The sequence below is a fragment of the Anser cygnoides genome, unplaced genomic scaffold (genome assembly GCF_040182565.1).
Source record: "Anser cygnoides isolate HZ-2024a breed goose unplaced genomic scaffold, Taihu_goose_T2T_genome scaffold_41_1, whole genome shotgun sequence".
In the NCBI taxonomy this organism is placed as follows: Eukaryota; Metazoa; Chordata; class Aves; order Anseriformes; family Anatidae; genus Anser; species Anser cygnoides.
In genome coordinates, this window is record NW_027103065.1 from 308,641 (window position 1) to 322,930 (window position 14,290).

The window sequence follows — 14,290 nt, forward strand, 5'->3', positions numbered from 1 at the left end:
CTTCCGCCCTTACAGCTTCATCATCTGAAAAGATTACAGTCAAAACAATGGCATACACAAATAAAAGTCAAGAGTTGACATAGTAACTCCGGGATTTGGGTATCAACTGTCCGAGAAATCAGAACACTCAGGCTTCACAATGTGCCCAACATCGAGCTGTGCCAAGGGGGGGCGGAAGGAAGAAGCTTTCCGTTTAAGCCTTCAGAGCATCGCTCCATCACTACGTCAATTCACAGCCACCACAGCGTGCCGATGGACATCTTTCTGTGCCAAAAGAAACAAGTGTTTTGTCCTCTTGATATCAAAGGTAGCCACCTATACTTACGGAACCATGCACAAGACCTTAACTCTGACCAGCAGGGAAACTTAGGACAACTGAGTGCAGATCCTTCCAATTTCTACCAGTTCCAACTGTGCTTTAAGTCTCATTGCAAAGCCTCAGTTAGAAAAAGGATCACCTCAGGGTATCCAACAAGAAGAAGAGTTGTTTTCTTTTTTTTTTTTTTTTTTTTTTTTTTTTTTTTTTTTTAATATACCATAGGACTATGCAGTTCAATCATCAATCATCTTGGAAAGCTCAAGGAGGAGGTCATCCTCATCCTTCCCTGGGTCCAAGTCGAGCTCGGCTTCCAGTATGCCGTCTGAGAGTTCCCAAAGTAGCATCTCTAAATCCTCGTCTACAGATACGGGCGCGTTGCCTGTGGAACTCAGCCGGCGTGTCCTTGCTTCTTCTAGCTGGGAAGAAGCTGAAGTCGAGCTTGAGAACTCCATTGGCTCCACGGATTCTGCCTGGCTTCCAAGATGTGCTTCAGGTCTTGGCAGAGCAAGGAAGAGAACAATCAGTATATGCCATTTCTTAACGGGAAATCCTTTTCTGCAAACCGGCTCTTAAAACCGTAGCCAACCCCTCCTGCACTTCAATCTTACCCAGGGATTGTTATTCAATTAACCCAGGGCTACATTTAGAGCCCAATATATTAGCAGGTACATTTTTCAGTTTGGGGGTCTCTCTGTGAAGCCAGAGCACCCGGAGTCTAGCAAAGATGGGAAACCAACATGGCCTCCCAGAAGCCCAGTGTCCGAGAACTACATCTCCCGGCATGCTCTGGGAAAACAATATGGACTCCCGGAAACCCAGTGGCCAAGAACTACATTTCCCAGCACTCCCCAGAAAATTGAGCCTCGCACCTGGCCGTAGGACGCCATTTTTTGCTCTGTTACATTACCGGTTTCGTGTTTATGGAGGGTTTTCCCGCCGTTTTGGGGGGTTTCCCCTCAATTTCGGGTTTTCAGCTCTCCATTTCAGAGTTCTTCCCCGCAATTTTGGGGTTCCTTCCCCTAATTTGGTGCTTCGCCCCTCCCCCCCCACTTTTGGGGTTCCCCCTCCATTTTGGGGATTCCCCCCAATTCCAAGCCCCCCACAATTTTGGAGGCCCCCACCATCCTTTCTTGGCCTGCCACCCTAATATTAAGGTTCTTTCCCCCAATGTTGGGGTTCTCACCACATGTTTGAGGTTCCTTCCCTTAATTTGGGGCTTAGCTCCCCGGGATCTGGGGCTTTAACCCCAATTTTGGGGGTCCCCCCCAAGTTTGGGGATTCCTCCCCAGGTCTGGGGGGGGTCCACATTCAATTCTGGAATTTCACACTTCCATTTAAGTCTTCTTCCCCCCAATTTGGGGGTTCACCCACCCAATTTTGGGGGTTCCTCCCCTAATTTGGGGGGACCCGACCAATTTTGGGGGTCCCCCCCAATTGTAGAGTCCCCCACCCTCCTTTTTTGGGTTCCCCCCTAATATTAAAGAGTTCTTCCGCCCAATTTTGGGGGACCCCACAATTTGGCCGTTCCTTCCCCTAACTTTGGGCTTCAACCCTTCGATTTTGGGGGGGGCTCCCCCCCTCTTATTTTGGCCTTCCGCCCTAATATTAGGCCTAACCCCTAAGAACCTTGACCCCTAAGCCTATGGCAACCACGGATCTAACCCTAACCCCTACCCCAACAAACCCTAGAAACCCTAACCCTAAAAACCCTTACAGCCCTAACCCGATAAAATTTACCACACTAAACCCCTGAAGACTGTTCTGGGGGGTCCACATTCAATTCTGGAATTTCACACTTCCATTTAAGTGTTCTGCCCCCCCAATATGGGGGTTCGCCCACCCAATTTTGGGGGTTCCTCCCCTAATTGGGGGGGACACAACCAATTTGGGGGGGGACACAACCAATTTTGGGGGGGACACAACCGATTTTAGAGTCCCCCACCCTCCTTTTTTGGGTTCCCCCCTAATATTAAAAGTTCTTCCGCCCAATTTTGGGGGACCCCACAATTTTGACGTTCCTTCCCCTAACTTGGGGCTTCAACCCTTCAATTTAGGGGGGGGCTCCCACCCTCTTATTTTGGCCTTCCGCCCTAATATTAGGCCTAACCCCTAAGAACCTTGACCCCTAACGCTATGGCAACCACGGATCTAACCCTAACCCCTACCCCAACAAACCCTAGAAACCCTAACCCTAAAAACCCTTACAGCCCTAACCCGATAAAATTTATCACACTAAACCCCTGAAGACTGTTCTGGGGGGTCCACATTCAATTCTGGAATTTCACACTTCCATTTAAGTGTTCTGCCCCCCCAATATGGGGGTTCGCCCACCCAATTTTGGGGGTTCCTCCCCTAATTGGGGGGGACACAACCAATTTTGGGGGGGACACAACCGATTTGGGGGGGGACACAACCAATTTGGGGGGGTCCCCCCAATTTTAGAGTCCCCCACCCTCCTTTTTTGGGTTTCCCCCAATATTAAGAGCTCTTCCGCCCAATTTTGGGGGACCCCACAATTTTGACGTTTCTTCCCCTAAATTGGGGCTTCGACCCTTCAATTTTGGGGGGGGCTCCCCCCTTAGTTTGGCCTTCCACCCTAATATTGGGCCTTACCCCTAAGAACCCTGACCCCTAACACTACGGCTCCCACGGATCTAACCCTAACCCCTACCCCAAAAAACCCTAGAAACCCTAACCCTAAAAACCCTTACAGTCCTAACCCGATAAAATTTACCACACTAGACCTACGCCTAAAAGCCCTAACCCTAAAAATTAAGACCCTCTAAACCCTAACCCAAAACGTAAAGATTCTCAAAGCCCTAACGCTGGAGACCCTAACCTTAAAAAAAAAAAAAAAAGACCTTAAAACCCTAACCCTAAATACCTGACCATAACTAAAACCCTAAGACCCTAACCCTAAAAACCCTATCAACACTAAAACCACAAAATACTTTAAAACCTTAACACACTAACCCCCAAACCCTAACCCTTATAACTCCAACCCTAACAACCTTAAAATCCTAACCCTAAACCCTGGAAACCCTAACCCTGAAACCCAACCCTAGTGCCTTAGCCCTGAAACCTTAAAACCCTAACACCTTATTAGAAACACTCTGTAACCAATACCATAGGCTCAGGCAAGTATCTCAGTGAGGTAGCATTTTTAGTCACGATTGCAATGGCAGGCGTCCCACAAGCCACCTACTAGTTCCATAACACAGTTTATATAATTTTTTTTTTCCTCTCGGTGACCAGGACCCTCCCCAGTTTCCCCATTGACTGGGTAATCCATGTTCACAATCTATCCAGTGCTTCACAGAAAATACACAGCTGCTGGCCTGTTACTAGTCAATTTTATTTTTTTCTTGACTGTTTTCCTCTTTGAGGTGGTAATGTTTCTTACACCGTGATTTCCACCCAATTGCTCTAAGGATTCTGGTTGTCTGCATTTTACAAGGTTGTCTGTTAAGCTTTCTTATCACTGCAAGCATATATCAATACCACCTTCCTTCCCTCTAAACGATGTAACTCTGTGCAAAAACATTTTTATTCCCACAACCTTGATCCCCTTACCCTAAAATCCTTATTCTCTTTAACCCTAACAACTCTAACCACAACCCTAACCCTTCATATCAACCCCCCGACGCTAATGACACTGACTAATGATCCAAACCCCAAACCCCAGGCAACCAACAAAGAAACAGACACAAAGCTGAAAACTACAAAAAAGGCAAAACCCTGGATACAGACCCCAAATCACAAACACGCTACCAAAATGATACAGAAAAGCCCCAGACGCAGGCCCCAAGCACTACAGCTGGGCCCCAGAAGCTCTAGACACATCCCAAAGCCAAAATGCGATCCCCAAACACTACAGAAAAGCCCCCAAACACCAGACACAGGCTGCAGAAGTCTACAAGCAGGCCCCAGCCACACCCGGATGCAGACCCCAGCCACACCCGGATGCAGACCCCAACTGTCCACAAGCAGCTCCCAACCCACCCCCCCCATGAACTGGACCCCCCCCCCCCACCACCCAGATGCATGCCCCAGGCCCCAGGCCTCAGCCCCAGCCCCCACACCCCAGACTCAGGCCCCAAAGGTGTACAACCAGCTCCCAACTGCCCCCCTCAAAGGGAGGCCCCAAAGCCTGCCAGAGGACCCTAGAGCGTACAAGCAGCTCCCAACCCCCCCGGCACAGGCCCCAACCCCCCCCCCGGACACAGGCCCCAAAGGTGTACAAGCAACTCCCCATCCTCCCCAGAGGCACGCCCCAAAGGTGTACAAACAGCCCCAACCCCCCAAGACCCAGACCCCTACAGCGTAGAAGCAGCTCCCAACCCCATGCCCCCAAGGCACATGCCTCAACCCCTCCCCCAAGGCAGGCCCTAACAGTGTACAAGCAGCTCCCACCCCTCCCCCAGACGCAGGCCCCAAAGGTGTACAAGCAGGCCCCTACAGTATACAAGCAGCTCACAACCACCCCCCCAAAGGCAGGCCCCAACCCCCTCCAGATGCAAGCCCGAAAGGTTAAAACCAGCTCCAACCCCCCAACCCCCCCCCGCCCCGCGCAGACGCAGGCCCCAAAGGTGTACAAGCAGTTCCCAACCCCTCCAAGGCAGGCCCCAAAAGTGTACAGGCAGGCCCCTACAGTGTAGAAACGCTCCAACCCCCCCCGCTTCCACCTCAAGGGAGGCCCTCCCCCCCCAGTATACACGAAGCTCCCAACCCCCTCTCAGAGGAATGCCTAAAAAAGTATACAAGCAGCTCCTAACACCCCCCCACCCCCCCCCCCCCAAAAGAGGCAGTCCCCAAAGGTGTACAAGCAGGCCCTCAAACCCCTTAGGTGTACAAGCAGGCCCTTCAAATCCCTTAGTCCCTGCGCCAGCTTTATTGGCGAGCAGCGAGGCTGGGGGGGGAGGGGGGCAAGACAGCCTTAAATAAAATACAAATATAAAAAGTGTTATAAATGGCTGTTATAAATCCAAATAGGATTACAATCAAAGTTTACAATTTATTAAACGAATAGAGGCAAGCAAGCAGCGCTGGGTGCGCCGGGAGTCTCTGCTCCCCCAGGACGCACGCCTGTTACGTAAGGCGGCTGGTTTTGATGCTCCCAGGCTAATACATATTCATTACTACTTCGAGAAGAGGCAGGGTTATTAGAATTGGTTTCCGGAATCCGAAACCCCTCCCAGGGGCGCCTGCGTACCAGTCTCTGGTGGTCTCTCGGGGCTTGCTCGGGCTGAATGCTGGTTGTCTTCCTCTCAGGCTTTTGTCCTTCAATTGTCCTTCAGCTCCCCCTTCCTCCTCGTTTGGGAGCCTCTGCGCCGGATTTCAGAAACTCTAGCAACATCCCCTGCAGTAGTCAGCACTTTTCCCTAAAAACCCCTTTGTTCTCTTATCACCTAGACCCGGGCCTCGATGGTAACCCTTCAAATCCCTTAGTGACACGAATTGCTGGACCATTCCTTACAGAAGGAAGGATAAAATATGTAGAGGAGCAATGGCACACGCGAAAGCCCAGCGCCGCGGGCAGAGGCAGCGAAGGTTGACGGCAGAACAGTGCTCGGTTTGAACACGGAGAGGGAAAGCGAGGGGAAGGTGGCCGAAGCCGGCCGCAGTCTCTGAGCTCTCCTCCTCATGATTGTTTTCTCTCAAAGCCATTTCTGTCTGTGTGCGGGCACCCGGAGCCGGCAGAAGTCCCCGTGAAGTCCTTCGGCAGGACGGAGGGCTGCGTGGGCTCCAGTGAGAGGGAGTTAGGAGAATCTTATCAAGTAGAGATAGAGCGCTGACGGCGTTAAACTAGGATGCTACTTAGCGTCTTTGCTAACTATGGTGCATTGTGCCAATTAACTAAAGCAAGAAGCCTTGGGCCCCTTACCAAGGTCAGTCTCCTAATAAGAGAGTGAGCCTGTCTTAAGAAACTGGGAGAAACTGGTCCTGCAGATGGACAAGAGCCAAGGAGCAACTGAGTCTGTGCAAAGACAAGAGGTCAACTAGCGGTGACGAGGAAGAGTCATCAATCTTCATGCCCACGACCTCCCGTGCTGCCCAGCGCTGAATAAACATACCTACTTTACAATCTCACTGATTGTGGAGTCCCTTTTCCGCAAGTCACTAGCAGCGGTTTCTTCCGCAGAGGTTTTCCCAGAGCCGCTTCAAAGCTTCCCTCGCGGAGCTGGGGCGTCGCAGGGGGTCGTCAAAGCACGCACACACACACACACACACACACACACACAGGCGTTGTTGTCCAAACAGAAAGTATTTACAACAAATTCGACAAGCGGTTTTCCTCTGCCAGCAGCAAATGCCTGAGGGCCCCTACAGCTTCACAAACCATAGCACAAAGAGCCTAAAGTTCCTCTAAAATTTAGGGAAATGATTCAAAATAGATCTGCTAGGGGAAAACGATCACTGGCGGCAGGGTACACAATACACGCGAGTCTCAGCTCTCCTCCGCAGGGTCAGTGCCCACGCCCAAGTGCGACGCTGATGGCACCCGAACATTTGCTGTAGCAGGCAGCAGAGCCAGCAGCTCAGGGGAGCAATTTTAAAAACCAGGAGGCACTTAAACCAACCCTTAATTGACCCAGTTACTGCAGGAGAGTCCCGACTACTCGCCCTGGAGTCCTACTGTCACCAGCAAAAAGCACCAACCAAAGCTTGGGGGAACTTTGGTACAGCACAAGAGAAGGGAGTGGGGGTAGCGTAGCCGTATCGCAGAGCTGCTGCTTTTCACACCATTTTATCATCCCTGATAATTGAAAGTAAGGCCGGGTGGGCTGACCCCACCACCACCACTCCTGGCAGCATGTTTGGTCCACAACGCTAGAATAATTATTTTGCTCCCTCCCGCCCTTACAGCTTCATCATCTGAAAAGATTACAGTCAAAACAATGGCATACACAAATAAAAGTCAAGAGTTGACGTAGTAACTCCGGGATTTGGGTATCAACTGTCCGAGAAATCAGAACACCCAGGCTTCACAATGTGCCCAACATCGAGCTGTGCCAAGGGGGGGCGGAAGGAAGAAGCTTTCCGTTTAAGCCTTCAGAGCATCGCTCCATCACTACGTCAATTCACAGCCACCACAGCGTGCCGATGGACATCTTTCTGTGCCAAAAGAAACAAGTGTTTTGTCCTCTTGATATCAAAGGTAGCCACCTATACTTACGGAACTATGCACAAGACCTTAACTCTGACCAGCAGGAAAACTTAGGACAACTGAGTGCAGATCCGGCCAATTTCTACCAGTTCCAACTGTGCTTTAAGTCTCATTGCAAAGCCTCAGTTAGAAAAAGGATCACCTCAGGGTATCCAACAAGAAGAAGAGTTGTTTCCTTTTTTTTTTTTTTTTTTTTTTTTTAATATACCATAGGACTATGCAGTTCAATCATCAATCATCTTGGAAAGCTCAAGGAGGAGGTCATCCTCATCCTTCCCTGGGTCCAAGTCGAGCTCGGCTTCCAGTATGCCGTCTGAGAGTTCCCAAAGTAGCATCTCTAAATCCTCGTCTACAGATACGGGCGCGTTGCCTGTGGAACTCAGCCGGCGTGTCCTTGCTTCTTCTAGCTGGGAAGAAGCTGAAGTCGAGCTTGAGAACTCCATTGGCTCCACGGATTCTGCCTGGCTTCCAAGATGTGCTTCAGGTCTTGGCAGAGCAAGGAAGAGAACAATCAGTATATGCCATTTCTTAACGGGAAATCCCTTTTCTGCAAATCGGCTCTTAAAACCGTAGCCAACCCCTCCTGCACTTCAATCTTACCCAGGGATTGTTATTCAATTAACCCAGGGCTACATTTAGAGCCCAATATATTAGCAGGTACATTTTTCAGTTTGGGGGTTTCTCTGTGAAGCCAGAGCACCCGGAGTCTAGCAAAGATGGGAAACCAACATGGCCTCCCGGAAGCCCAGTGTCCGAGAACTACATCTCCCGGCATGCTCTGGGAAAACAATATGGACTCCCGGAAACCCGGTGGCCAAGAACTACATTTCCCAGCACTCCCCAGATAATTGAGCCTCGCACCTGGCCGTAGGACGCCATTTTTTGCTCTGTTACATTACCGGTTTCGTGTTTATGGAGGGTTTTCCCGCCGTTTTGGGGGGTTTCCCCTCAATTTCGGGTTTTCAGCTCTCCATTTCAGAGTTCTTCCCCGCAATTTTGGGGTTCCTTCCCCTAATTTGGTGCTTCGCCCCCCCCCCCCACTTTTGGGGTTCCCCCTCCATTTTGGGGATTCCCCCCAATTCCAAGCCCCCCACAATTTTGGAGGCCCCCACCATCCTTTCTTGGCCTGCCACCCTAATATTAAGGTTCTTTCCCCCAATGTTGGGGTTCTCACCACATGTTTGAGGTTCCTTCCCTTAATTTGGGGCTTAGCTCCCCAGGATCTGGGGCTTTAACCCCAATTTTGGGGGTCCCCCCCAAGTTTGGGGATTCCTCCCCAGGTCTGGGGGGGGTCCACATTCAATTCTGGAATTTCACACTTCCATTTAAGTCTTCTTCCCCCCAATTTGGGGGTTCACCCACCCAATTTTGGGGGTTCCTCCCCTAATTTGGGGGGACCCGACCAATTTTGGGGGTCCCCCCCAATTGTAGAGTTCCCCACCCTCCTTTTTTGGGTTCCCCCCTAATATTAAAGAGTTCTTCCGGCCAATTTTGGGGGACCCCACAATTTGGCCGTTCCTTCCCCTAACTTTGGGCTTCAACCCTTCGATTTTGGGGGGGGCTCCCCCCCTCTTATTTTGGCCTTTCGCCCTAATATTAGGCCTAACCCCTAAGAACCTTGACCCCTAACGCTATGGCAACCACAGATCTAACCCTAACCCCTACCCCAACAAACCCTAGAAACTCTAACCCTAAAAACCCTTACAGCCCTAACCCAATAAAATTTACCACACTAAACCCCTGAAGACTGTTTTGGGGGGTCCACATCCAATTCTGGAATTTCACACTTCCATTTAAGTCTTCTTCCCCCCAATTTGGGGGTTCGCCCAACCAATTTTGGGGGTTCCTCCCCTAATTTGGGGGGGACACAACCAATTTGGGGGGGGACACAACCAATTTGGGGGGTCCCCCCAATTTTAGAGTCCCCCACCCTCCTTTTTTGGGTTTCCCCCAATATTAAGAGCTCTTCCGCCCAATTTTGGGGGACCCCACAATTTTGACGTTTCTTCCCCTAAATTGGGGCTTCGACCCTTCAATTTTGGGGGGGGCTCCCCCCTTAGTCTGGCCTTCCACCCTAATATTGTGCCTTACCCCTAAGAACCCTGACCCCTAACACTACGGCTCCCACGGATCTAACCCTAACCCCTACCCCAACAAACCCTAGAAACTCTAACCCTAAAAACCCTTACAGTCCTAACCCGATAAAATTTACCACACTAGACCTACGCCTAAAAGCCCTAACCCTAAAAATTAAGACCCTCTAAACCCTAACCCAAAACGTAAAGATTCTCAAAGCCCTAACGCTGGAGACCCTAACCTTAAAAAAAAAAAAAATAAGACCTTAAAACCCTAACCCTAAATACCTGACCATAACTAAAACCCTAAGACCCTAACCCTAAAAACCCTATCAACACTAAAACCACAAAATACTTTAAAACCTTAACACACTAACCCCCAAACCCTAACCCTTATAACTCCAACCCTAACAACCTTAAAATCCTAACCCTAAACCCTGGAAACCCTAACCCTGAAACCCAACCCTAGTGCCTTAGCCCTGAAACCTTAAAACCCTAACACCTTATTAGAAACACTCTGTAACCAATACCATAGGCTCAGGCAAGTATCTCAGTGAGGTAGCATTTTTATTCACGATTGCAATGGCAGGCGTCCCACAAGTGATTCAAAGATCATAAATCCAGTTTCTTTAAGTGATTTATTCTTTATTGACGGCGCCGGATGCACGGCGGATCTTTCCGCCTATCGTGCATCCCGAAGTGAAAAGCCGTCCCAAATTTATACATCACAGTGATTAATATTTTATTAACGCCTATACATATTCATTATCTAACCCCGCCTACTCTCGCTTCTCATGCTAATCAGTTTTTTGTGTCCTGCGCCTGCGCAGATCCTCTCAGTGGTCTTGGGCAGGGGTCGTCAAGCTGTGGTCGGTGGTCTCAGAGAGGAAGGCCATAAGTCTTCCTCACAGTGTACTTTTCACCCTTGGTCAGGATTCTGCTGATTTAGCTTTCTTCCTAACCGCAAGGACTGTTTTTTCTTCGAATCTTCTGCTCATTATTTTCTTATCTTGGATTCCAATGTCTTGTTCGAGATATATTGCCCGTATGTCCTATTTTGAGATACATTGTCCGTACATCTGTTTCCTGCCCTACACCTAATGTTCTGTTCTCCTTTAATAGTTTCATTCTTAACCCTTTCTTATCTGGAATCGCCTCAGCTTCCCTAATCAATCCCCCCTTTTCTTTTCCCCATGCAAATTCTTTTGCATTGCATGCCCTTATCATTAGCAGTATCGCAGTGACATACATACAAATATTCCTACTACCAATAACATAACCAGATCAGTAAAAACTTGTTCTAACTATTGAAAGTTGGGTAACCATGAAGTTAACTTATTCCATATTTCCTCAAAGCCCCATGAAATGTTATCCTTACTAATCTTATACAGAACCTTTGTTTGTTTCTATATTTCCTCTATGTCGGTAGAGACCTTTCCGAATACAAAAATTCTTCTTCCCAGCCTCTACGATATGTATCTCTCAATACCTTGCCATGTACTTTCGTCAGGGAAGCTAATATTGCCATTCGTTGTAACAATTTCCAATTCCAAACAAGTATTACAAAAGACAATATTAAACTTATACCAACTAACATCAATAGAACAATAATTGGGTGACACAATGTGTTCAAAATCCCAGTTGCAGTTGGCGACCATCCAAAGAGTTTGTCCCACCAGCTATGATCTGTGTCTTGTTTTACTCTTTGCAAAACTCTGTTTATTTCTTTTGTATCATGGTGGACAGTGATTAAAGTCTTCTCTCCATCTTCCTGAATGCCTTTTAAAATTTTGATCAGGTCTTGGTGTTTAAGTAATTGCTTCACTAGCGTGAGGTTCATCCCAATAGGTGTGGGTAATAACTTGTGATACATTGTGTGGTTGGACTTGATCAACTGGTGGGATACCACTGGTGCTGAATATAAAAAAATCACACCCGATGATTCTAACAAAGTTACAAATACAAAAGTTAGAGTGATTTTTGCTAGGTAGAGTTATGTTTTCCTCATCTACTTCTACAAAAGCACAAGCAGTTCTTAAACACACACAGCCTTGACCAATATATACAAGCACAGTCTTTTGACTAGTATTTGGATGAATTTCAAAGTGGCAAACACCTTGCTCAGTGTCAAGACAGACATCCTGAGCATCAATTGTGTTGCTCTCACAAATAAATCCTTGTTGTTCCCGGGTAACACATGATTCTAGATTCACAGACTGCCATTTCCCGTTCTTCATCCGGGCCCAGGTTCTATGCTCCGAAGGATAGAGCACTGTTTCCTCATGATTTAACCCTAGTGCAACAATGGGGTGGATAACATAAACTGTAGCATTACGTATAGTAAGCACAAAGGCAGTAGCCATGTTAATAATGGGATCATAGGTAAAATTTACCAGAGTCCACCAAGATTGGAACTTCTTTTCGAAATCATTGGCATTGTCCCAAACAATCTTTCGGACTTCAGCCGGAAAAATGCCTTCACTTCCTTCCCTAATGATCAAGGCAGCCGTTGCCTGCATCCATAACTGTACCTGTATACAACTAAGAGCTAAAGATACATTATCTTGTGCCATACTAAGTGCATCTATTATTAGTCTGTGGTCCTGGTCTTCAGCCTTTTCCCATATTGGTAACACCTTTGAAACTTGCCATTGGCTAGTTCCCAATGCCAGTAAGGATGATTGCAGGGGCTGTTTTAGCTTTGTCAAATCGCTTGTTGCTGTGGCTAGCTTATTCATTAGTATTTCTGAATCAATTCCATTTAAAACTCCTAATCCTGTTCCTAGCATTCCAGTTAAGTCTCTTTGTGTTCTGCCCCTGAGGTGTACTTGCTTTTGTGACCATATTGTCCAGCCTTCTAATGATGTCTTCAGGAAAGGAGAACAGGCTGGTTGAACTGCTGAGATGTTAATTTGTATTAGCAATTCAACACGCTTGAGAGACCATTCTGGATTAAATAACAATTGTTGTTGGCCTGTGTTCCTTACTACATATGGGCCTGTTTCATAAATTTTGGGTTCCAGCTTGACTGGGGCTTGGGCATAGGTTGTAGGGGAAGGAAGTGCAATAGGGGGTCTCACTGTCGTAGGAAGTATAGCATATATTGTAAAATTTATCATGAGGCTCTCGCCTTCCTTGATCTCGAGCTTTTGACCATTATTAGTCCAAAAACAGTTAACTGCTACAGTCTGTGTTAATATAAAATTATACCAACAATCTAATTTACCTGGGCGGATACAACCTTCTTGTTGGCCACTTTTGGAAGTCGGTTTTACTAAAATCCCCGTTGCTTTCTCGTGGGCTGTTCCATTAATCATTCGGCACCCTATTTCAATTTCGTCCCCTACAGTTCTTTGGTGTATCCACCCTTCCTCTAAATTTTGCCATTCTGATAATGCATGTAAATGATCACCATTTGTTCGCCAAATAACCACAACAGCTAACTTTCCATTAATGTTCTTATCCTCCGTGGTTACGGCTTCAGACCAAGGCCACCCACCATTCTCTATCATCATAGAAGCACCTTCCAATTCTTGAATCACAATTACAACTATAAGCCACAGAAATAAAACAATTCTGTTAACTAAATTTCTGCTAACTACATTACTAAATACTCCTGACCATAGTGTCTTCATTTTGCTTGACTGAACTTTAGTTTCAGTTCACCGTCACCCAGCGTTACTTTCCAGGGGGCTTTTGGAGCTTTCTTCACTCTCGAATAATGGATCCAGGCCGTTTGCTCCTTAATCTTGATGGCGGTATGTGTTGTCAGCAGCACCTGGTATGGTCCCGTCCACTTTTCTTCCAAAGGGCGACCTGCAAATGCTTTTACATACACATAATCCCCAGGTTTAAAGGGGTGGATTGGTTGGTCCAGCCCTCTAGCCCTGGTTCCTGAGACAACTTTAGATATTTGATCCAACTGTTTTTGGAGTCCTATTAAATAATTATACAAGTATCCCGACCCCAGTTGCGTCAGGTCCTCCCCGCTGAACAAAAACTGATAGGGTCTTCCGTATAATATTTCAAAAGGGCTTAGATTTTCCTTTGTCCGTGGTTTTACTCTAATTCTAAGTAAAGCCAAAGGGAGAGACTGAGGCCATGATAAATAAGTCTCTTGTCCTATTTTGGCTATTTGTTGTTTGATTAGATGATTCATCTTTTCCACTTGTCCGCTTGCCTGTGGTCTGTAAGGGGTATGGAGTTGCCAGTCTACCCCTAAGACCTTACTTACTTCTTGAACTATTTGCGCACAAAAATGAGAGCCTCTATCTGAGGACATTGCTGCCGGAATTCCGAAACGCGGTATTATCTCATTCAGTAAAACCTTAACCACTTCTCTTGCCTTGTTGGTTCGACAGGGAAAAGCCTCCGGCCACCCGGAAAAAGTATCTGTCAAAACCAACAAGTATCGATACCCCCCTTTTCTTGGCAGTTCTGAAAAATCTATCTGCCATTGTTGTCCTGGATAGTTTCCTTTACTGATTATTCCGAACTTTACCCTATTTTCTGTATTAGGGTTATGATGCAAACAAATACTGCATTGCTGGGTTACTTGTTTTACCGTAGTATACAGATTTCTTCCCACCGAGACTCGACTCAGATTTTTATATAAGGTGTCTGCTCCCCAATGAGTCTTATTATGTTCTGCCATGACCATAGGCCATATTAAATTAGAGGGTAGTACAACCCTATTATCTTTCAGGTATACCCATCCATCACTCCTTG

The 14,290-nt window shown here is 47.4% G+C and overlaps 1 protein-coding gene across 1 annotated transcript; it reads right to left on the minus strand.

Annotated features, from left to right (window-relative positions):
* Positions 1-10,697: 10,697 nt before the first annotated feature.
* LOC136789167 (uncharacterized) lies at positions 10,698-13,197 on the minus strand. Its single transcript, XM_066989144.1, is given in 2 exon segments — positions 10,698-11,489; positions 11,491-13,197. Coding segments are annotated over 2 exon segments (2,217 nt in total). The 3' UTR covers positions 10,698-10,979.
* Between the last annotated feature and the right edge of the window lie 1,093 nt (positions 13,198-14,290).